Consider the following 23,570-nt stretch of genomic DNA (forward strand, 5'->3'; position numbering starts at 1 on the left):
CCGCGCGCACCACGGCAGCAAGGACGCCTGCGCTTGTCCTCTGACAGCCGCTGCTGTCCTCTCACCACACCCACTCCCCCGCCTTCGTGCCCCGCCCCTCACCCATCTCCTCAGGCGGAAAAAGCCAAGCGTGGCGCATGCGCGCGCTCACCTGTGACATGCTAGCTCTGGAAAGGATCATTAAGAGTTTCCGGTCCTCCTGTAAACTAAGGGCGGTAGTGCTCCGAACGCTGCCCTGTGTGCTTGAAAGGAACGGAGGGCGGCCCGTTTGCCCATAGCTAAGATGGCGGAATGTCTACCTACACGCGCGCGCGGTAGGGGTGAGAGGTCGAAGGCGGAAGGTTTCGCAGCGGCAAGATGGTGGTGCAGGAGCCGCTCCGCGTGGTGCGCTGCGGCGGCAGCAAGTTGAGCGGCGCCAGAGCGGCGTTCTCCGCCGATGCCAAGTGAGGGCGGGGGGCGATTCGCGGGAGCGGGTGGCGCGAGGCTGGGGGTGGGAGCGCGGTGTGTGGAGGCCGCTCCGCCGGGCGCCACACGGCCCAGGCCCCGGCGGGGAGCCCTGGTGGCCCGCGTCTAACGGCTCCAGGCGGGGCTCGCCAGGGGCTGCGAGTGGCGCTCTGAGCCTGCGTGGGCCCCCGGCGCGACCCGAGCAGCCGGAGCGAGGGGAGACCCGCCCTGCCTCTGTCCCGAGCCGGGCTGGGCGCCCCCAGCTCCGGGCAGCCTCGCCGTGCCGGGGTCTTGCAGGTTCCTTGCCGTGGCACCCGGCAGCCCTGGGGACCTCCGCTGGAGCTGCGTGTTTCCCGCGGATGGGGGGTTGTAACCAGGAAGGTGAACCGATGTGTCCAGAGGCGGAGGGAGGCGGATTCTGGAGCCGCTATGGGTGTGGAGCCAGCTTTTAAGCTTCTCCCCTCCCTGCTGTAGCTGATATAGAGTCAGCAACGTAGGAAGATGTGGGTAGGGGAGAGCTAGTGGGTGAATGGAGCCACCTTTTAAGCTTGCTCCCTATACGTACTGTCTCCCATGGAGCCGCAGCCTCCCCACGTGTAAATATGTAAACACTTGACATTTTCAGTGGTTACATATTTACTTAAATAACATCACTTTAGCTTTGTCCCACGTTGGCTGGTGCCAACTTTATCAGGCAGGTGTTAGCAATGAACCCTTTAGGAGTTTACTTTTTATGCCCTTTAATGAACAAGTGATGTCATTGCCAATAACACTTCAACTAAAAACCAGTTTGAGGCCCTGTACCTCTGTTTCAAATTTTAATCCAGACAAGATTTGCAACTTCCCCCAAAGCCTATTCTCTTTATCTCTACCCTCCTTGCTGATCAACAGGTTAGTTTTGTTTTATTTTTTTGTTGCACCTGGTAGGCTTAATGCTTAAGATAACTTTGGTATGTGGGATGGGGAGGTACATGTTGACTCTTAAAACAGGTTCTTTCTGTCATATTCAAAACTATTTTTCTGGCACCTCTGTTGGTCAGAGGCCTTTATTAAAAATTTTCCCTTATTCTGTTAATTTAGTTTTTGAACCTGATAGCCTCCCTACTCCATTCCTCCTTGTCCTATTTGCTAGTCAGGGTCTTTCTTTACAACACACGTTTCCTTAGCCAGATTTAATAACAGGTTTTATCCATAACCATATTGAAATAGTTATTTTGAAATGTAGTGGGCATGTCCATTCCAGAACCGGCCTTCTCTGCCCACTCCTTGGCTGAGTATGCAGCCTTTGGCAACATATTATCAAGGGCTGGAAATCAAAACGTAATCATGAATGTGTAGGCACATATTGTTTTAAGCTTGTCTGCTGATTTTCCTATTTTTAGTGTCACATGATCACTTTATTATATTCTGGCCTGCAAAAAACTAAAGAGGGTGGGAAGAGTTAAGGAGACTTGTAAAATAGACTTGTTTCAGAAGTATGGGATGGAATAGCATAAATGAAATAGGTCTTCTGCAGCTGTTAAGAGTGGCAAGCAATTGTGCAGAGTAGCTATAAGAGTTGCATGCATGGCTTATTTTGACTTTTAGTTGGAGATAATGAAACAACCAGTGACAGTATCAAAAGAAAATTGATGGAGCATTAGAAAATAGTTTAACTGTAGCATGCTGAAGTTTCATAAAGAACGAAAGAATGCCCTTCTTCCAGTGCTTATAAATTCTGTATAGAAATGTCATTTTTGTTTTGATATTTTTTTTTAACTTGTAAAATACAGGTGCTGAGAGTGTGAGAGTCTTAGAAACTTGAGCTTTGGAGAAAATTAGTTGATCTTTATTGTTTGGCCAAAAGCAAGACCAGGCAAAGTACTATACATTTAGCAGATACTGATATTATCAAAGGGGGAGATGTAAATAAATAGCATACATATTTTATCTGTTCTGATACAGGTTTTTCAAGGTGATCAAACCAGCAGCACCTTTAACAAGAATTAAAATATATAAAAGAGTAACTTTCCTGCCTTTGCAACTGCAGGTTAAATCTGGTCTATTTGTTTTTCCGCTACATTTAATGATTAAGTAAATAAATCTGTACAAACAATGGAAAGCAAAGTTCCAAAAATGGAGTCATCTCTGGGAGAAAAGGCCTACATTTTTCATGTTCAGTACTTTGTAAATTCAAAGTAGTCATGACCCTTGATAAACCTAAAATGTAATATTTTTATCCAGAATTATCATATTAACCTTTTGTTTCATCATCTTTTCAGGTACCTTTTATGTGCCTCAGGAGACTACGTGAAAGTGTACAGCACAGTTACTGAAGAATGTGTACACGTCCTGCAGGGTCACTCAAACCTGGTGACAGGAATCCAACTTAACCCGCAAAACCACATGCAGGTTATTAAATCTTTGTAATTGTGATTCCTGTCTAGCTAGGTACAGGCAGTCCCCGGGTTACGTACAAGATAGGGACTGTAGGTTTGTTCTTAAGTTGAATTTGTATGTAAGTCGGAACTGGTACATATTGTTGGGGAAACTCTAGCCAAACATTTCTCCAGAGCTCAGTTTTATTCTCCCACACCTCACTTCCCTTAGTCCTTTATTCTCAAGCTGAGGTGTCTGTTGAGAGAAGCTGCTCCGTGTCTCCCTGGTCTGCGGGGGCAGGGCGGGGGGCGCTAGCTTCGCGTCTCCCTGGTCTGCTGGGGGGAAGCAGCTAGAGCGGGGTTGCCTCACCCTGTTTGTAAGTAGGGATCCGATGTAAGTCGGATCCATGTAACCAGGGGACTGCCTGTATTTGGTTTTTTCCTGATTTATTTAAGGAAATAATATTTGAATGTTGGCAGTTCAGGACACAAAGTAATGTATTTTATGAGGTAGCTGGGAATAATTATTTCTTTTAAAATTATTGAACTAGCTGCTGTTTACTTAGACTGAAACAGTAAATACTCATATTAGTTAATGGATTTATTGCTATAACCATCAGATTATTCTAATTTACTAAGTGGAAGCTTTTTCTAAAAGCAGAGATGGTTAGATCACTCACTCAGGTCAGCAAACCAACAATGGTTCCTTTAATCTAGCATGTGTGCATCTTTGATAATTGCCAATATTAGCAGTAGGACTTGATTCATCAGTGTCCTAGGGCCCACTGTGCCAGCTATATAAAAAGGATGGGAGGAGAAAAGTGTCACACGGCAGCTATAAGGTATACCCTGGTGCAGGACACATGCCAGGGTTATATCTGGAGTAGGAGCAGGCTTAGCTAATCCCCAGCTTGTTCTCAGGAGGTATTGTGAGCAGTGCACAGCTTAGGGATTTCCTAATCACCACTCAAGTGCCAAACTCTGCATGGGCTGCATGGTCCATAGCACTTGCAGTGAACCCAATTAAACTGTGAAGAAACTTATTTCTGATCTGTTTGTGCGATGCCATTATGCATACATATTGGTAACTCTAATAAACTTTTGTCCTCATTACACATCTCTCTCCCTACATGTACACACTACTTAGTATAACTATAGAGTGTGCGTATCTTTCAAAACTTGGGTGCTTGACAATATATTTGCATTATCAACAGCACTTTAAATATTTGAGTTAATTCTGATTTTTTCTTCCAAGTACACTATTTATAGTAACCCACTGAGGAACTTGAGGGTACACATTATCTCCACCCATCATCTTAAAGCAGTGTTTCTTACTGCTTTCCGTGCACCCACTCTGAAAGAGCTGCTGCTGGGCCACTCCGGTTTGTTTACTTGCTGCTTCCACATCCACAGAGCCTCATGGCTCCCATTGGCTGCAGTTTGCCGTTTATAGCCAAGGAAAGCAACAGTATTTACGTAAACCAACCGGAGTGTCCTGATAGCAGCTTTCTCAAAGTGGACCCACTGACCACTTTGAGAAACACTAACTTAGAGGATGCAGAGGCAAAACTTAGAGATGAGATTTTTATCTTGTGGGGTTAGGAGAAAAGAGTGGAGAATGCTTCAATTTTCAGCTTTGAGTTACATTATATATCTAAAAAAGAAAAATTGAGGTGGTTTGGAGTTGGCTTTGTTTTGCATTTTTGTTGCTGTTCATAAAATCTGGGCCCACTTGTAGAAGCGGACTGTGAAGTTCTGTGCATCCACATGCCTGCATGTGAATTGTAAATGTGTATAAACATTCACATGCTAGGTAACTTTTATGTGACATTGAAATACGAAATAAGAACACAGTCTCAAACCATATATTTCAAAATTGTATGTCAAACTAGAATAGCAGAATGTGTATTTTGTTAGAAGACAACTGGATCTTGATCCTTAGAACTTTTCAAAAGCCAGCCACTTATGTGCCCAAATAAAAATCTAAGACCCTAACTTGAGGGTCTTGTTTTGTGTAAAATTGTTGTCCTAGTGTTTTGCTATTTGATTTCTGTTTATAACTTTTGTTTTTCCTTTCCAGCTGTATTCTTGCTCTTTAGATGGCACCATTAAACTCTGGGACTTCACAGACGGAATTCTCATTAAAGTATGTCAATAGTTTTGGGGGTTTTTTCTGTCACAGATGTTTATGGATTTCAGAATTGTTCTCTCGTGAGCATCAATTAAATAAATACTAGGGCTGAACAAAACACACAGGTCCAAATTCAGCTTAATGATGCTTTTAGTGGAGTTAAACATAAACCTTGGCGTCAAAAGCAGCGATTGTTAATTCAATTTATATTTTGTCCCTGAGCAGGTCTTTCACTCTAAGGGCAAGAAAAATTTGCTGACCTCTTGCTAGAGCCTGAAGTGGCATTTTTGATGACCCATACCTAATGAAGTATGCAGTCCCTTCTTAAATATTAGTACACTGAACCCACGGTTATCGGAAAGTCATCAGTGTTACTTGACACTTCACCAGTTGTGTGAAGATGAAGTCTAGTCGAGAAGCTATCCAATATTTTTTCCTAAAATTGGTAGGCCAAAGAAAGGAGGGAGGAAGAGTTATATACACAGAGGCCTGTGATTTTTTTTTTCTGTGCAGTGTAGCTCTTCTTCCTGCCTAATTTTAGGTAGTTGATTGACTCTGGCAGTTCCTCCCTCTGTCTTTGGCTGAGAGTTTGCATGTTCTTCCCTGCCCCATTGGGTGGAGAAGAATGGGGAAGGACAACTTTTAAGTAATTGAAGTTATAGCCTATTATTTCATTTTACATGGCTTCTCTCATGAACCACCTCGTCTCTTAATATTTCAATTCCTCCACTGCTTACTTCTCAAATGTTTATTTCTGAGGTTAGTGAAGAGCTTTACAGGTTATCTTTGGTCCAAAGAGAACAGTTTGAGGGCTGCTGTTCAAATCCAAGGCTTGGGACCAAAACTTTACTGGGAGCAGCTGTAAAAAGATGCAGACAGATGTTTATTGTGGGATGCATGCTGAACTGTATTTTGCCTCTCCTATAAGCAGGAACAATGAGGGTTTAAGATTGCATTTACACATATTGCAGTTTGTGATGTCAGACTCAGTGCTGAATGTGCCCCTTGGAAATGTAATCTTGGGTTGTTGTGATTGCCAGCTCTATCCTACTGTTTCTGGGCTGAAGAGAACTCCTGCCTTGGAAAGTGAAAGAGGAATAGGCACACTCTGGCTTTCTTCCACCTCACTATGTAGCAGAGGTGTTACCTTCAGCCTGCCCGGTAAAATGTGGTATTTCAAGCAATACAAATACTGCTGAACAAGCCTATTGCTCTGTAATAGTTTCTAACCAAAATAGTGTTTTGGGGGGATTTTTTACTTCAAAATTGACAAGGATAATCTACAAGCTTTTATCAAACGTTCTTAAAAAAGCAACGAGGCACATGATCAAAAAGAATCTCTGATTAAGTGGTAAACTGTTCAGTATCTGAGTGTAGGACATGGGTGGGCAAGAGAGCCTCTGTGAGCCAAATCCATCCCACCAACACAGTTGATCCAGCCCATAGTGGAGCCCTGGGGACAGGAGAGTGCATGAAGTCTCCTGCCCTCGCCAGCTGGCAGTTTTCTCTAGCCACCACATGCCCTTGGCAGAGCAGGGGTGGGGGCCAAAGACTTCACGTGCCAATCAGGTTCTTTGGACTGGGGAGCACAAGAAGCCTCCTGGCCCTGCACCTTCCACCTGAGGCCCCAGCCCAGGGCTACTTAAGAAATTTGTAAAGTGGCCCCCCCCCTTTAAAAATTATTGCCCACCCCTGACATAGGAGAACTTCAGCATAATTGACAATTGCCCAACTAATATGAACTTCTCCTTTCATAACTACTTTTTTCCAGACTTTTGTTGTTGGATACAAACTTTATGCATTCTATATGCTTGCTGATTCTGAGGGTTCAGTATTCGTTATAATTCCAAGGAAAAATGAGGATGCATCAGGTATGGTATAATTAACTTCAGTTCATACTTCGTTGCAGTGTAATTTTTAGCATGCTTGAATGTTTAAAGGACTGCTAATTCAGTTTAGGTCCTGTTTTGTAATTCTTTGCCTCCCATTCCTCCCCCCAAAACCAGAAGAAAAAAGACTTACAAAATCTGATTCTGTGGAAATGAAAATTTTATTTAACCCTTCCATTGATATAAAATGGACTCTATACACAACAATACTGTGTTGGTGCTCTTGATCAGAACTTATCCAGTTTGGTTTCACTGTTCATGCTGAATGAAATGTAAAAAAGTATGCCAATAGCAGATAAAGTAAGTTATATTGAAAGCGTCCTTTAAATAGGTCCCTTAACCATTGTTGTATTAGCGTGTTGTATCTTGTGGAAACTATGGTCATATATGTGCAATTTAGTATTTTCACTTTTTGGATTTTGATTGTATCAAAGCATAACCTTAAACTTCCAGACACTTTTGCCATACTTACCTAATGTTATAGTAGACCTAATTTGACTCTCATGACCAGTGTTCCCTCTAATTTGCACAGCTTCACAGGTGATTAATCAGGCCCACCCAGTCAGAGGCTCAGGGCTTCCTGCACAGAGCTGACTATCTGGGCAAGGCTGATTAATCACCTATGAAGCTGTGCTGTTGCACAGCTTAGAGGGAACACTGGTTACATTTACATTATTTACATTTCTAAGTTTATTCTTAGATCATGTTACTGTACTAAAAGCTACAGCTTTACAATAACCAGCATCAGGTAAGGCTGGCAACAAAACAAGAGCTTGGTTTTGTGGAAAACTTAGAGATTTCCATGTTTGTTTTCATTTTGCATTAGAACAATAACTAAACTTTTCAAAACTTTTCATGCCTGTATAGCCAGTAGCAACTCACCAGGGATATGGAAGACCCAAGTTCTTGCTCTGTTTCTATAGAAAGTTTCAGTTTCAACAAATGAGCATTTTCCTGTTGAAAAAGTAATGGTGAAAAATTGACCAGTTTTAGTAATGACATAAATTCAACTATTCAAAGTCTGAGAGAACAAATATGATATATAACTTCACTTGCATAATACTTCTATGAATGCTGCTTCAGAGGAACAAATCTATGTAATTTGGATTGGTTTCTGCTTGCTATGCAGGAAACCACTATGGAAAAATCTAGATCTCATCTGTCTGTGTAGCAGCTTGGCACAGAAACATCTCAGACAAAAATATAAAGGTGTCATAACTTCATCCATAAGTATACATCTTTAAGCATGCATCCAAAACAACACTGAAAGGAGCTAGTATGTATTTTATATCTAGGATAACAGGTGCACCCACATACTCTCCTTTTGAACATATATTTGTGCTATAACGTCATCCACAAAACTATTTTATTAACCAACCAGACTCATTATTTGACCAGATTCATTCCAGCTTGCTTCTGTGAAACTGCCAAAAACACCAGACCAAGAAGTGGAAGCCAAGGATCTGTCTTTGATTTTGGATGATATAGGCCAGTCGCCCAAATGTACTGCGTTTGGAAGAGAAGTATATTTACCTTTTTAGATGTTTTTCTTCCATATAAAATGTATTAACCACATTGTGTTTAGTCTGGTATACAAAAAAGTATCTTTAACCAAGTAATCACTCAAAGAAGTGGATTGTGTCCTTTTATGAATCCTAACTTTTCTTCTTAACTGCAAACCACTGATCTCAAAAAGCTTGCCTCAACAAATTTGACATCCAGCACCATCTATTCTTCATAATTTCATGTAAGATCAGGATTGCTGATGAGTTGGAAAAGTATGTCCTGCAACACAATTTCATTTCATTAGGGAAAAAAATTAAGGAAAATTGCAGAATTTCAACCACTTAATCCAGTAAAATGTCCTTTTCTTTGGATTGAAGATAATCACAAGTCTTGTACTCGGCATACAGTACGCTTTGGACGTAAAGGCTTTTTTGTTAGTTGAAAATGTGTGCTGAACGTGTTGGATCCAGAATATTGTCTGTTTGCAAAATTTTGGCTCTTTCCCAGTTAAAGAAAAAAAAGGTTCTGATTAGATGACCAACTTTGTCTCAGAGCAGTAGCAAAAGTCAGGTAATGCAATAACTTTTTTTAATTCGTTAGCTACACACCTTCCTCTTTTTAAAATTATGTTTTAAAAAATTATAATATGTACCAAAAAGAGCATTTGGCCTTTGGGGAAAATGGGAACAAACACATCTAAAGAATTAATATTGGGTTCTGCCCTAACATTTTTATCTCTAATGCACCTAAAGATGAACTAACATTGCATTTGTACTCTAAAAACAAAAGACTGTGAAAATAATGTTGTGGAGTTCTCTGTTTGTTACTCTCTGCTCAGATGTAAGCTTACATTTAAAAAAAAACTGTTGAGAGGTGGCTTTTTTAAGTGAGGATGAAATGTTCCAAAACAGCAATCTTACAAGGTGACCATGAAATATAAAATCAAGCTATTTGAAGGGTGCAGATGGGAGATGTTTCCCTGGGTATTGCATTGCTACAGACAGTGAATATTATACAGTTAGCATTTAGATGATTTTTCACTTGTGAAATAGAATAGAATCAGCTTGCTCTTCAGTGCCCACAGGAGTATAACTAGTGACAGAAATAAACTTTTACTATATTTCTTACTTACTCAAACCAGATTTGCTGTAAAGTTTCAGAGGGTAGCCATGTTAGTCTGTAACTTTAAAAACAAGTAGTCAGCTGGCACCTGAGGCTATGTCTACACTACAGGATAAGGTTGAATTAGATAATTACTTTAATTGCGTAGCTGAAGTCAAAGTACCCGAATTCGAATGTTGGCACTGTCCACACTGCAGGAAGTTGAAGAGAACATACTCTCCTTTTGACTTCCCTTACTCCTCATGGAAGCAAGACTACCAGCATCGACTGGAGCGTCCTCTCAGTTCAAATTACTGTCTTCACTAGACCCACTAATTCGAACCCTGGAAGATCGACTGTGGCAGCTTCAATCTTTTCTGTGGTGTGTACACATCCTCAGAGACTAACAAAAATATATAGGATCATGAGCTTTCGTGGCTAAGACCCACTCCATCAAATCAGTTGGAATGGAAATAATAGAATTCAAGATATGTACAACAACAAAAGTACCTGAGTTAAGCTAATTAAGTGGTACTTCTTTGCGTGTGTGTGTGTGTGTGTGTGTGTGTGTGTGTAAATAAAAAATTCCTGTGGGATGACAGTGACATAATCACATATCTTTCTGTCCTGCAGCCTCTCCTCCCTCAGCCACCAGGCCTCCCTTACCAGTGCTGAGGGCCCTAGCCTCCCTGGTGCTGGAGCGGAAAGCAGCCACATGGTCTCCCCAGAGCTCCGGGTAGTGGGGCAGCAGCCTTGCAGCTTCCCTGGTGCTCTGAAGAGGGGCTGGGAGCTGGGAGGCGGGAGGCCTTCGCCGTCGCAGCTGGAGGCATGGCCAGGCTTTGGTCCTCCCTCCTCAGTGTCCGGGAGAGAGAGGGGGGCAAAGACGCAGGGGTTGGGGGTGAAGGGCCTGGGAGGCCTCAGCCTCTGCTGGGGAGGATAGAAACAGGATGGCTTCAGCCTCTGTGGAGGAGGGAAGAGCCAGAATGGCCAAAGATCCTCCCTAGTGGCAGGTGAGGGGGGGTGGGGAGGCCTCCCTGGCGGCTGGGGGGAAGAGCCTGGCATGTCTTTGGCCCTATCCCCCCAGCAGCCAGAGGGAGCGAACCAGGCCAGACTTAGCCCGACTAAACTCCCCACCAGCCGTGGTGGGGAAGCTGGAGCTGAGCTGGCCTTGGGGGCTCTCAGCAGCTGGGGGAAAGATCTGGGGCAGGCCAGGGCTACCACATCTCGGCCTGGCCCTCTCCGAGAGCAGTGCGGGAGCCGGGGCTGCCACCTGTCCCCAAAGAAGGAGGTTGGCGATCAGGGGGCATTGTCTCCTAGTATACCAGTAACAGCAAAAGTACCATTTAATTAGCTTCATTACAGAGGTCCTACAATTGACAGGTACTACTTTTGCTGTTATTTAGATATATAGTATCTTGGACTCTGTTATTTCCATTCCAACTCATCTAATGAAGTGGGTCTTACCCACAAAAACTCATGATCCTATATATTTTTGTTAGTCTCTAAGGTGCCACGGAACCACTTTTTTTCAGATTTGTTATATAAGGAGATGCTATTCCTCCTCATGTTTCAGAGCCTGTGTAGCTTAATGGATCCTTTGCTTTTATAGAAGAGTTACAGAAGCTTAAGTGTATTTTTCATAGCATACCTCAAAACAGGAGGAGTATGGAAATTCAATATTTGTGTCTTCATTTGTGTGTGTTGTAGGGATCTAAAAGAGTAGTCAACTACTCACATTCCCCACCTTGTGCTTTGCTTGCTGTCTCTATAAGAGGCAGCAAGGTGAAGTAGGGATGTTAAATTTAGTTTACTCAACTAATCGACTAGTCGATTGATTTTTTTTTTTTCCCCCCCCTCTATTAGACAATAAGCAGGGGAACCGCAACAGAGTTAGCTCCCGGCCCAGTAAGTAACCCCACTGAGACAGCCTTTTAAATGTATTAACAACCTGTCAGCTCTTAATGTATTTAAAAGGCTAAATCACAGCAGGAGGGACCCAGCGCAAGCCTGGTCAGCTGATTCCCCACTTACACAGGTCTCCCGTCCTCTCTCCATCCCCCGATGCGCACCAGCCTTTTAAATGTATTAAAAGCCAGCTCCCTCAGGAACCGTTTTTGTGGTGTGGGAGGAAACGGACAGGGGAGGCAGAGGTGCAGCGGGGAACCCAGCACAAGTGGTGACCAAAGCAGTCCCCACTTGTGACAGGTCCTGACTACTGCACCTCTGTCTCCCCTGTCCGTTCCCCCACACTGCACCTCTGCCTTTGAAATGTAGCAAGAGCCGTGGGTGGCTCTTAATACATTTCAACGGAAGAGGCGCAGCAGGGATAGCAAGCGCCCCCTCTCCCTTAACATCCTTAGTTTGTCATGGGAATAAAATTAAGTATAAACTCCTGGTTCTGGCATAAATTAATGGAATTCTTATAGCACTAAACTATTTTTCTACATGAAAAAGGGCTTGTGTCAGTATCCCAAACTACCTTTCATATGCAGCCTCACAGTAATGCATATATGCACACACCAAGAGATTCCACAGACGTTTTTCAGTACATACTTCTCTGGGATTGCATGGCTATAATTAGTGCATTCCAGTAGATAGGGGAAATATCTAGTCGTTTCTTGGCCTATTATCAGTTAGTGTTTTACACTCTCAGCCCTGTTCATGCCAAGTTCTGTGAGCAGGGGCCTTTGCTTTATATTAGCCATGTTTTGTCCTTTTTTAGCTAGACCTCAGGTCTCAAACCAGGCCTGTGTGACATGGGCTTTTGTTTCAGGCCCTCATCTTACTACAGCTATATTTCTGTAACAGGGTGAATATGTGGCATCAGTGCGTGGTCTTCATCTCCTTGTTTATTTTTTCAAAAAGAAGAAGATTAACAGGTAAGACTTACGACTGTAGATGATTTCAGCTATGAACCCTCATAAATGTGTGTTCTGGGTTAGGAATGTTACATTTCAATTAGTCGATAAGAAGTGGAGTTGGGCGCTCGCAGAGGCGCAGGGGGGGTAGCCTTTTAAATGTAGTAAGAGCTGTCTATGACTCTTAGTACATTTAAGAGGCAGAGCAAGGACTCAAGCAGTCCCCACTCACCTGAGGTTCTACTGCCTCTTACTTTGAAATGTAGCAAGAGCCCTGTGGGGCTGCGTTTCAAAGGCAGAGGTGGAGCAGGGACTCAAGCAGGGAGTGGCACAGCAGTGGGACTGGCATGAGTGGGGATCCCCGCTGCACCTCTACTTCCCCTGCCCACTCTCTCCGGAGATGGTACTGGGGTGGGACCAGCTTTTAAGCTGGCTCCCTCCAGCACCGGCTCCTGTTCCCGTGCACCTTGCTGCCTCTCTCTGATAGAGGCGGTGACTAGTTGAGTCACTACTCTGCTGCCCAATAAGCATATGCTTATCAGGTAGTCAACTGTTGATTACATCCCTATTCTGGATATTAATTGGTCAACTGTATACAGATTATTTTTTCTCCATCAGCAGCCTTTGATACCATTAATTCAATTGCATAGGTAAATGAGATTCCTTGTGAATGACTTTGTTTTAATTTCTGAAATCCTAACAAGTAATGCTGAATAACTGCTCATCCACCTGACCAATTCTTTCTTGTAAAATTCTTCAAAATTTTGTTCTGACCCTCTCTCCTGGTTTAATGTGTGTCTGTGGTTGTTGGGAAGAGGGAGAACAGAGGCAATTGGGGCTGCAGTGTCATCGCTTGTGTGTGAGATTCAAAGCATCTCTTAGTTTGATCCCAGATCGTAGTGTCATCACTTTTCTATTGCTTGATTGAAACAGGGACTTAAATTAGGTTGTTTGCCTAAGTTCTGGATGAGATGCAAATGCTGTTGCATGTGTGGATTTTTTGTTGTTGTTGGAAGAATCTAGCAGGTTAAGTGGGGATGGTGTTTGTCCTTTTCTTAGGAAGGATGCACCTAACTTTTATCAACTGTCTTGTAGCTCACGGATAGGGATCTTAAATATCGGTTAATTTTCTAATAGATTATGAATTCTTATTCGTTAGTCGACTATTCTATAGTCCCCGGGCAGCCTCTAGGTGGGAGGGGCTTGAGCTCCCGGACCCAGTGCAAGTCGAAACTGAGCAGGACTGCCTGCCCACCTTGCTCCTAATACACTTTAAATGCAGAGCCACGTTTAACCGGGGGTAGGATCAGGATCCAGTGCAAGCCGGGACTGAGCTGGCCTGCGGACAGCTTGCTAAAAAATGTACTGGCAAGGGTTGGGGGGCAAATATGTGTAGTCTATAGTATTAACCTATAAGCTTTTGCTTATCGGTTAATTGGTTAACCAGCTATACTATTACATCCCTAGTCAGAAGTGCTTCAACAATTGCTCACTCCTTGGAATCCCATGTGCAGACAAAGCTATCTTTTTAATTTGTATTTGTGCAATGATTGTGCTGTCTTTCTTTGACATAGCCCTAGCTGCAGCTAGAATACATATGAAGACCATCAAGTTTCATCTTGCATTGAATTATAATTAAAACTACTCTTTAATTTTTGAAGGTTTCCTTTAAGTGCAACAAGTAGAAAAGGTGCAAACAACTATTTTACTTGTGTAGCTTGTCACCCTAAAGAAGACTGTATAGCCAGTGGACATAAAGATGGCAAGATTCGTCTCTGGTATGTTAAACCTGATACCTACCCAGTTTTGACTTTCTAGTTTAATAGAACTCGAACATAATGAGTCACGAAATTAGGCACAGGACTTTCTGCTTGTCAGTAGTGATCAGGCATTGACATAATTCTCTGTAGTTAGCATTCTCCCTTACCATAATCAGAAGTGATTATAATTAGGAGGTTGTCAGGGACAGCCATCCTGTGGCCCTCAAACCCTAAATTGTGACTGGCCTCTATTTTGACTAATTGGCATATGATCCAAAAATGCCCCATAGTTGCACCCCGCAACTTTAAAACTGAAGTGTTTGAATTGGATTTGTTCCTGTTATCTGTGGAGATGAGACTTCTTTACCAGTCTTTTGGAACCCCAGCAACAGCACTCAGACAAAGCTAGTCATTGACTAACAGAGAGGCTAGTTCCTCTCTCTTATGTAGCCACCCAGGAGATATAGAAAAGAGAATTTGAGAACTAGCGACTGGTAACAGCTCTCTGCTTCAGAGGTCCAGTTGAGGGACAGGTCTAACTTGCCTCAACTGGCAACAATTCCCTAGGAACCTTCTGCTAGCTTGGGTCACCTAGTTCATAGTTTGTGCAAGCAGATGACTTGCACGTAGCTTCCATTCACTTTGTATAACCTAAACATATAAGAGACCTGCATTGGAAGGATTATGTTAGATGTTGGCAGACTTACCTTATATTTTATTCAATTTGGCATGCCGGTTTTTGTTTGCTTATTTTCCCTTACACCTATTCTGCTACTAAAGTAAATGTTTTCTTCCTAACAGGAGAAATTTTAACCACAAAAGAGAATACACTTTCTCCACGTTGCACTGGCACCATGATCAAGTCATGGATTTAGCTTTTTCTGTGGAGGGTGAGTGCAAACGTCTTAAAATGCAGGAACAAAAAAGAAATTGCTGAAGTTTAGAGTCCTCCATCTTGAACAAATGTTTCAATTCTAGGAATGAACTCATATTTCTAGGAAAGGCTTTTTGAGGACTTTTTGGGTGGAGTAATAGAAAGGTGGAAGCAGTTGTGGCTTTTTTGTGTACACAGCTGTATACTTGTTCCACAAAAGTAAGGAAATCAGATGTGTAAGCATGTTTCATGCCAATATTTTGGCTGACAGACACAGCTTCAAAGATTTTCCTTCTTAAGCAATGTAAATCTTGAACCAGCTGTCACCTTTATTAAGTGACAATTATTTTGTGAGGATGTAGCGAAATGTGAGTTCTTATTGGAGTCAAATCCAAATTTTAAAAAACCAAGTCAAAGAAATCTTATATGGGCTCACGCTTTACTTTCTTTGAATATAGTGGAAAAACTTTTTTGTGGAACATGACTCTGCCACACACTATAGATCTTGTTTCTAGCCTTTCCTCTCAAGCAGGAAGCATTTTGCAGTATTTAATATTAAATAGAAAGTTTCTGCTGTGTTGTAGTGCAAAATATAGTTAGCTGACTGTCCCAAGAAATGAATTAAATTAGCTGTTCCTGGGGATTTATTAAAAACCCTTTTGATGATTGCAGCAGCAGCATTTGTCTTACTGAGTGTGAGAGGTCAGACAAGTTAAGAGATTTGACCAGTCTTAGCAGTGATGTATAATTTGTTTGCTCCAGATATAATTTAAAAAACTTAAATATAGAATTGGTGTCTAGCTATCCTAGTACACTAGAAATATAGAGATGTTATTTCAAAATAGTTGCTCTAACTATTGGGTTTTGTATTGCATGTGAAGGTAACAGCCTGCTGAGTGGTGGGGTTGAGTCTGTACTGGTTCAGTGGCGTGATGGATCAGATTGTAAGAAGGAATTCCTGCCCCGTTTGGGATCTACTATTGAACACATTTCTGCCTCACTAGATGGATCTTTCTATTGTACCTCTCACTCAGAAAACAGTAAGCACAAGCCTATTGTTATAGTATTAATTCCATAAGGAATTCACGAACCATAGATTTATTAGAGTTTATGAACTTCAGATTCAGTGATTGGTATTGTACACAAGTTCACAACTCTTCTGAAAGAGTAGATCTTTAATCTTTTATTTCCTATGTTATCAAGAGTTGGATTTTGTTTACAGATTGTGGAACCTTGCAATTAGTTTTTCTAGAGTGGTAGTTGGTCACAAAGATTGTGATAAGCTGGTACATCTCTCTTCTTTGAAACATCCTTGTGCTGCTTACTTTCTAGATCGTTTTCAAGGCTCTGATATTTAGTGTACATGTGTTACATTTCTAGTTTAGTAGTAGAATGATTTCTTAAAGACGAATAATAGCTGGATGCTTATCCTGGAAAAAGCTGTAGAAATAGCTAACTGTTGCTTTTTACATCACGTAAGCCTTGCTTTGTTAATTTTGTATTAATTTTTACATGCAGAAATAACAATTATACACAGCAACCTGCGCGTTTCTGCTGTAATTCAAGGATTAGTCAAAGGTATGTGCACTGAAACAGAACTTTTCTTCTTCTTAGATGGCTAAAGACATAACTGTCTAACTTCATTCATTTTCTGTTCTCTGCAGGCAGTGATGTCAAGACTGGTTTGGTGGTTGATCCTAGAACTAAAGCTTTGGTTCTGAATGGAAAACCTGGTCATGTGCAGTTCTATTGTCTCAAAACTGACAAACAGTTGTACAATGTAAGTTGCATAGATTGGTGTGGTAAGTTATACATTGTTTCTGCAGTCACTTATGTGACAGAATTACACTTGCAATATAAGGCAGGTTGGAAAGAGTAGCTCAGTGGTAATACAGCATAAGATTGGAATCATTAGAGCAGAGTTCTATTGAGGGATGTAAGAGACTAGTTGCCTATCCAATAAGCATATGCTTATTGGATAGTCGACTAGTTGCTTTCCCCCCTTGCTGCCTCTATCAGAGAGAGGCAGCAAAGGGGGGGAGCCAGCTTAAAAGCCGGTTCCCCAGCTTTGTTTGGGGGGGGTGGGCAGGGCTCTTACTACATTTCAAAAGCAGAAGCGCCACAGGAGCAGGGGGTGAGCAGGGGACTCAAGCAGCCCCCCGCTGATCCTGCGCTCCCTGCTTTTGAAATGTGCAAGAACCCTGGAGGGGGACTCTTGCACATTTCAAAAGCAGGGAGTGCATGGCCAAAGGGGACTGCTCGAGTCCCCTGATGGTCTCATGCTCCCTGCCATGCTTTCCCCTTTGAAATGTAGCAAGAGCCCTGACAGCTCTTGCTACATTTCAAAGACAGAGGTGTCCTTATCGACTAATTGAATAGTTGATGCAAATTGCATCGACTACTCAATTAGTTGATTAATCTGAATTTAACATCCTTAATTCTGTTCTCAGCTTTGCAATAGACTTCCTCTGTAAACTTAGTAAAATCATTTCTATGCCTTGACTTGCAGTGTTGCAATGTGATGAGAATATTACAGAAATGCAGTGTTCTAATATATAAACAAAGTAGGATTTGTTGAATTGTTTCTTTAAAGCTATGCCTTAGAAAACTAATCTCAATTCTTACTGTGATGGACAATCTGGAACTGAGTGTAATGAGAATAAGATTGTCAGGTCTCTACAGAAAATGATTCTCGAGCAGGAGTTCAGGACCCCTGGTGAGATCTTGAGCATGTTTCAGGAGGTCTGTCAAAAGAACTAGTGTTAGATTTGCTGGGGTCCCGGGCAAAAAGCCAAAATCCCCCTGATGGAGCAGAAGCTTGGTGCCCTGCGCTGACCGGCCTGGGGCTGAAGTGGAGGCCTGAGCAACTTGGCTTTGTGTCTCCCTGTGTGGCATGGGATACTGGGTAGTTGCTCTGATTGCTACCCCATTACATGGACCCTTTTCTATGTAGAAACCCAGTTGTGGCACAGGTCGATGATGGAATATTTATAGCATGTCGGGAGGGCCTCAGAAAGAAAAGGTTGAGAACAACTGTTCTACATAATGGTGATTGGTGCCTTTATGAGCTACCTATTGAAATCAAACTGTATTTTGGTGTGGTGTTACATCTTCTGAATTGGGGATACTTCATGGCTTTTCCAGGCATTTTTCGTGTATTAAAGCCAAGTTTGGCAATCAGTTCCATGATTCAGTTCAGTATGCCATCTAGTTTTCTATGGTCCTGATAATTTCCAGAACATCTTTCCTTTCATGGTTGTCCTTTGTTCCATGACTGATTTTTTTTCCAAACTCTCACTTGAAATTTAAAATTAGTTTTGCTCTTGTGACTCCTCCAGCTCGATATTGTGCAGCAGGAATATATCCATCAAGTAGGTCTAAACCAGGTTGAATTGGTGAAGGCTGCATTTAGTACTCGAGGCAGTTGGTTGGCAACAGTGGAACAGCGAGAAGAAAAGGAAACGGAACTTGAATTACAGATGAAACTGTGGAACTATGATGAGCAAACACAAAGGTACTGATACCCCTGTGGGTAAACTACACTTCTTGTTAAATATTGTGCAGATGACTATAGTGTGTATATTTAAATAGCACTTTCGCATATGAATTGTTCATCACACTTATTTGAATTCTAGTTCTTGAAATTAACAGTTTAAACAATTTTTATGCTCCAGTAGCAGTTGGTTTCTTTACATGTTAATACTATCTACTTGAATCTGTTTTATCATTCTAATCTACTATCCCTGTGGCCAGATACATTGTATGAAAATGTAAAATCTTGAAACAGTACCCTAGTGCCAATATTTACCTGATCTTCTTGGGCTGGATTTGTTAATCTTCTGAGCAACCATAAAGCTCACCTTTTTTCTTGCTCATTTTGGAGAGCACTGAATAGATGTCACACACAGTTGTTTGGCATGATAGTTACAGTATTGGAGTAAAAACTTAAATTAGAAGTGGTTCCCAGAATTTAGGGCAAGCACTTCTAGTGGGTATGTTTCTGAATTACTTTGTAATTGAGGAGAAGGGGAATGAGGGAGTATAGACCTAGTAAACTAAATATGAGTTTACACGTTGACTGACAACAAAATTCTGGTCAAACCACTTTTCCTTTTTCCAAATCACCATCTTTCTTCTTCCTCCCTCTTGATCTTCCCCTCCTCCCCCCCATAAAAAAGAACATAAACTTGATGAAAAATCAAAATGAGACAGTGATTTTTTTTCTTTGGTTTGGTCCCTATAGTTTTACTCTGAACACCAGAATAAATATGCCACACGAAGGTCATGTAACAGCTCTGTGTTTCCGTGACACAGATGAATTGGAAGATAGAACTCCTACCTTGGTAACAGCTGGCAAGGATGGTCGATTTAAAGTCTGGGTGTTAGAGAATGACTCTGACGCAGAGAGTGAGTATGGCCAATACATAATTTACTTTTATTTGCTACCTGTTGAACATGTGGAAATAGTGACTCCAATCTTCTCCATCCATACACGAGTGCACAGGATCAGTGCCTCACAGTACATCATTCTCTTCTGTGTGCCCAGTACAGAGTTCAGTCACATTTTGCATCATTTATCATACTTAGGAATGTAGGCAAGTTAGAGGTGTGATAGGAACATAAATGCATGGATCACACTAGCCCAAAGCCCTCTACCATTGGTTCCCAACTAGGGATATGCATACCACTCGAGTATGTGGCAGTCTTCCAAGGAGTACATCAACTCATCTAGATGTTTGTCTGATTTTACAACAGGATACATAAACAATACTAGCAAAATCAGTATAAACTAAAATTTCATACAGTGAGTAATAGGGATATCAAGGTGTAGACTACACGCATTCCCTCCCCCACTGCCTTGCTGCCTCTGTATCAGAAGCAACAGAGGGGCAGGTGCTCCCTCCCCCTTGCTGCCTCCTTCAGAGGTAGGAGGGTGAGGCAGGAGCTGCCTGCTCTCTCTCTCTTTTTCTCCACCTTCCCCCTCTCCCCCCTCCCAACACACACACACACACACACACACACACACACACACACACACACACACACACAAAAATATGCTGCAGCAGGGTGAGGTGGCAGGCGGAGCAGCTCTCACCCTGGCACCCTGTGTTGCTGCCTCTGATACAGAGGCTGCAGTTCAGCATGGGCGGGAGGGTTCCCTGGGAGTGGGGCCAGGAGCACGCTGGCTGCCAGCCCTACCTCCAGGGGCTATTGAATAGTTGTGTAACCGCTAAAATTTCATGCAGTGACACAACTATCGAATTATATGCTATTTAAACATCCCTAATGAGTGAGCAGTTTCTAAGTATTAGTGTATTGTGATGCTTTTTTTGCATTTGTATGTCTGATTTTGTAACCAAGTAGTTTTTAAGGGAGATGAGGCTGTGGGGTACAAAACAAAAATCAGATTCCTGGAAGGGATACAGTAGTTTGCAAAGGGTTGAGAGCAACTGCCCTGTGCGGAAGGAAACTGTGACCTCCATCCACAGCTCATGTGAATGACTGCAATCCAGCCTTTACTTTGTTGATGGGAGGACTTTTTTTGTTTGTTGGGCCAAGTCCTCGTATACAAAGCTTTGCTCATGAGTGGTATTCTTGTTTAATTGACTTGATCTGTTCCCACATAATAGAAAACTGAGTTTACAGTACCTTGTAGTTAAATTCTCATTCATTCCTGCGTGCATATGTTAAACTCTGCATCCTTAAAATGCAGATAGAATATATTTGTGTTGATTGCATGGATGAGAAAATGTGAAAAACTGAAGACACTTCACCCACCAAAAATCATGTTGAGACTCATTGTAACATTAATAAAAGCTAAGGACTTCAGGGGGTGTGTAACATCCCATAACCTTTCTAACTCATGGATATAAGGGCATCCCATTAATGCACTTCTTTGTATAGATTGAACCTCTCTAGTTTGGCACCCGTGGGATCTGACCAGTGCTGAACCAAAGAATTTGCCGAGCCATGAGAGATCAATATTAGCTAGTAGCATTAGCAACACTTCCATGCTTACTGGGATGTTAGAAGACATTTAGGGATAAATTAGAGCTAAATAACAGGTTATAACACTAAGGGTGTGTCTAGACTACAGGGTTGTTGACAAAAGTGGATTTTGTCGACAAAGTTATACCTGCATCTACACTTGCGCCTAGTTCTGGCAACGTTATATCGACAGAACTCGGCAGTTTTGTAGATGGTGGTAAACCTCATTCTGCGAGGAATAACACCTTTTGTTGACAGAGTTCTGTCGACAGAAGGCGTTATTGCATCTACACCATCCTTTGCGTCTACAGCTTGCTTTGTCGACAGAACTGGATGTAGTGAAGCTTTGTCGACAGTATCTGTCGACACATACTCTGTCGACAAAAACCTGTAGTCTAGACGTACCCTAAGAGCCAGGACTGGTGGCTGTAAACAAACTTTATGGACTGCAGGAAACTTGGCCACACTCATGATAACTAAAATCATGCCAGACTAGAGAGGTTCAGCCTGTACTTGTGTTGCCATAATAGTCAAAATGAAGTATGTGTAACTTTCCTGACAGTCCACAGGTTCTCAAATATGAGTTTTCCACAGCAACCTTTCAGCAATCTGCTTGCATTTTGATTGTGTTCATTTTGTTTTAATTCTCATGGATAAATGGAGATTTTTTTTTCTGATACCATTAGATTACATGGATTACCTTTTTTCTTGCGCTGGTTTTTGTTTACCGTAGTAAATTTTTCTGAATCATTGGATTTAGTGCTTGTACAATGCCTAAATATGCTGACATGGGTATAATCTAAGAGCAAGTTCCAAGGGAGCCAGGGCTCCAGGCAAGCACTAGGTCCCGGGGAGCAGGACTGCCAGCGGAGCCAGTATCACCAGAATCAGGCTTAAAAGCCGGCTTACAGTGCACATCTCTTCTGAGGGAGAAGTTAACTCTGCAGGTGCATTTAACTGCTGAGATTTTCAGTGGTTATGCAGTTACCCAATTACCTGCATTTTAACATCCCTAATGTGCAATAAGGTTTAGTAAAAATCAAGTATAGGTAATCGAACACTTATATTTTAGAAATAGCCTCAAGTTTCTTTAGCCTGAAATGTCTGGTACTTTTAAAGAGTGTTCATTTTCATTGATGATACTGATCACCTTTCCACATGGTGACAGGAATTAAAATGAGATATTTCTAGCACTCACTTTTTAAAAGTTCTATTTTCTGTAGTTTGCATATTGAACCAAAAACATTGCAAATGTGCAAATTCCATGATGTCTTGAATTAGTGGTAGAAGTATAGAATCTTAATAATGGAACACTTTCTGGGCATTTTCTAGAGTGGCATATGAGAGAGCTTTTTAAAACCCTGTAAATATGTACAGCTTTCAAATGTAAATAGAGAATCTGAATGGCTTCTTAACAGAAATGCTGCTCAGTTCTGTTTAGAAGTTTTAATACAGACAACTAATAAACAAAAACATGTTAATGATTCAATCTAACAGAACCAAGTATGGGATGGAGCTGTGATTTTGTGGGCAGTTATCATAACTACCCAGCTAATACCTGCTGCTTCTCAGAAGATGGCTCTTTGCTTGCTGTTAGCTTTGAAAGAACAGTCACTGTGTGGGACTCGGATACCTGGGATCTTAAATGCACATTTTGTCATCCTCCTGGAAAAATACGGTATGTGACAATTGTTTATCATTTGTCTTTTTTTACTTAAAGGTATTAGTTGAGCACTGGTATGTATTCATACAGAGATTAAATATTTGCGTTTGTATAAATCTACTTACGAGTTTTCAGAGTTGTAAATATTAAAAACAATTGTTACAATATTTATTTAAAGCTGTTTTGCTAAAAGTTTTTTCAGTAACTTCTCCCAAGTGAAGATCAGTGCACCTAGCTCCATCTGCTGTTTTTTACCCTTTCATCTCTCTTGTGTGACTCGTATTCCTTCACTATCTACTCCTGCCAACTTCGCTTGACTCAGTGCACATAGCTACTACTGAGTATTTTTGTCTCTGCTTTATTCCCATTATTCTGCAGTAAGGAGCTAAGAGAGAAGGGGTTAAAGTTCATCGCCCGCCTCTTTTTTCACTCTTCAGGCCCTGTTATTGCCCAGCAGGACAGCAGATGGCACTGCACACCAAAATGAGTTACCTGAGTCCTCATGCTATCATCTACATGTTTTGTTAGTCTTTAAAGTGCTACCAGACTATTTGTTGGTTTTTAAGTTTATCCTATGCAGACTAACTTTGCTACCCCCTGTAGATTTTGCTTTACCTAAGTCTCTCATGGAGAAACAGGATGCTCCCAGCCAGCTTCCCAGCTCTCTGGCCTTGCATCCCTAGTGGAGTATAGACTCAGAATTATGCTATCATGTACTGAATATGGATTCATACAGTGCAAGTTCGTTAATTAATATTTGCTCCCCCTCAATGTGGGGAAGATAAGCAACAGCTTTTGTTTCAAGAGCTAGGATTTCCAAACACTTCATTCAAAAACTCACTAGTAAAATAAAACAAGTTTATTAATTACAGAAATTTAGATTGTAATTGCTTTTAACTGCTAGCAAACAGTTGAAAGCAGATTGGCTAACAAATAAACAAAAACACAAACAAAGCCTAATATACTAGATAGAATTTGAATTGGCAATATCCAGTTCCC

The 23,570-nt window shown here is 41.8% G+C and overlaps 1 protein-coding gene across 1 annotated transcript in view; it reads left to right on the forward strand.

The window, feature by feature from the left end:
• The first annotated feature begins 274 nt into the window (after positions 1–274).
• WDR75 (WD repeat domain 75) overlaps positions 275–23,570 on the forward strand; it is a 35,260-nt gene continuing 11,964 nt past the window's right edge. Inside the window, exons 1-14 of the mRNA XM_075934168.1 lie at positions 275–443; positions 2,706–2,835; positions 4,882–4,947; positions 6,704–6,803; positions 8,220–8,344; positions 12,237–12,307; positions 13,948–14,064; positions 14,848–14,936; positions 15,802–15,960; positions 16,439–16,498; positions 16,585–16,700; positions 18,259–18,434; positions 19,164–19,327; positions 22,406–22,586. Coding sequence (XP_075790283.1) covers positions 358–443; positions 2,706–2,835; positions 4,882–4,947; positions 6,704–6,803; positions 8,220–8,344; positions 12,237–12,307; positions 13,948–14,064; positions 14,848–14,936; positions 15,802–15,960; positions 16,439–16,498; positions 16,585–16,700; positions 18,259–18,434; positions 19,164–19,327; positions 22,406–22,586 — 1,640 coding nt within the window. The 5' untranslated portion in view covers positions 275–357. The remainder of the gene's footprint in view (positions 444–2,705; positions 2,836–4,881; positions 4,948–6,703; positions 6,804–8,219; positions 8,345–12,236; positions 12,308–13,947; positions 14,065–14,847; positions 14,937–15,801; positions 15,961–16,438; positions 16,499–16,584; positions 16,701–18,258; positions 18,435–19,163; positions 19,328–22,405; positions 22,587–23,570) is intronic.

Source organism: Pelodiscus sinensis, chromosome 7 (genome assembly GCF_049634645.1).
Source record: "Pelodiscus sinensis isolate JC-2024 chromosome 7, ASM4963464v1, whole genome shotgun sequence".
NCBI classification, from domain to species: Eukaryota; Metazoa; Chordata; order Testudines; family Trionychidae; genus Pelodiscus; species Pelodiscus sinensis.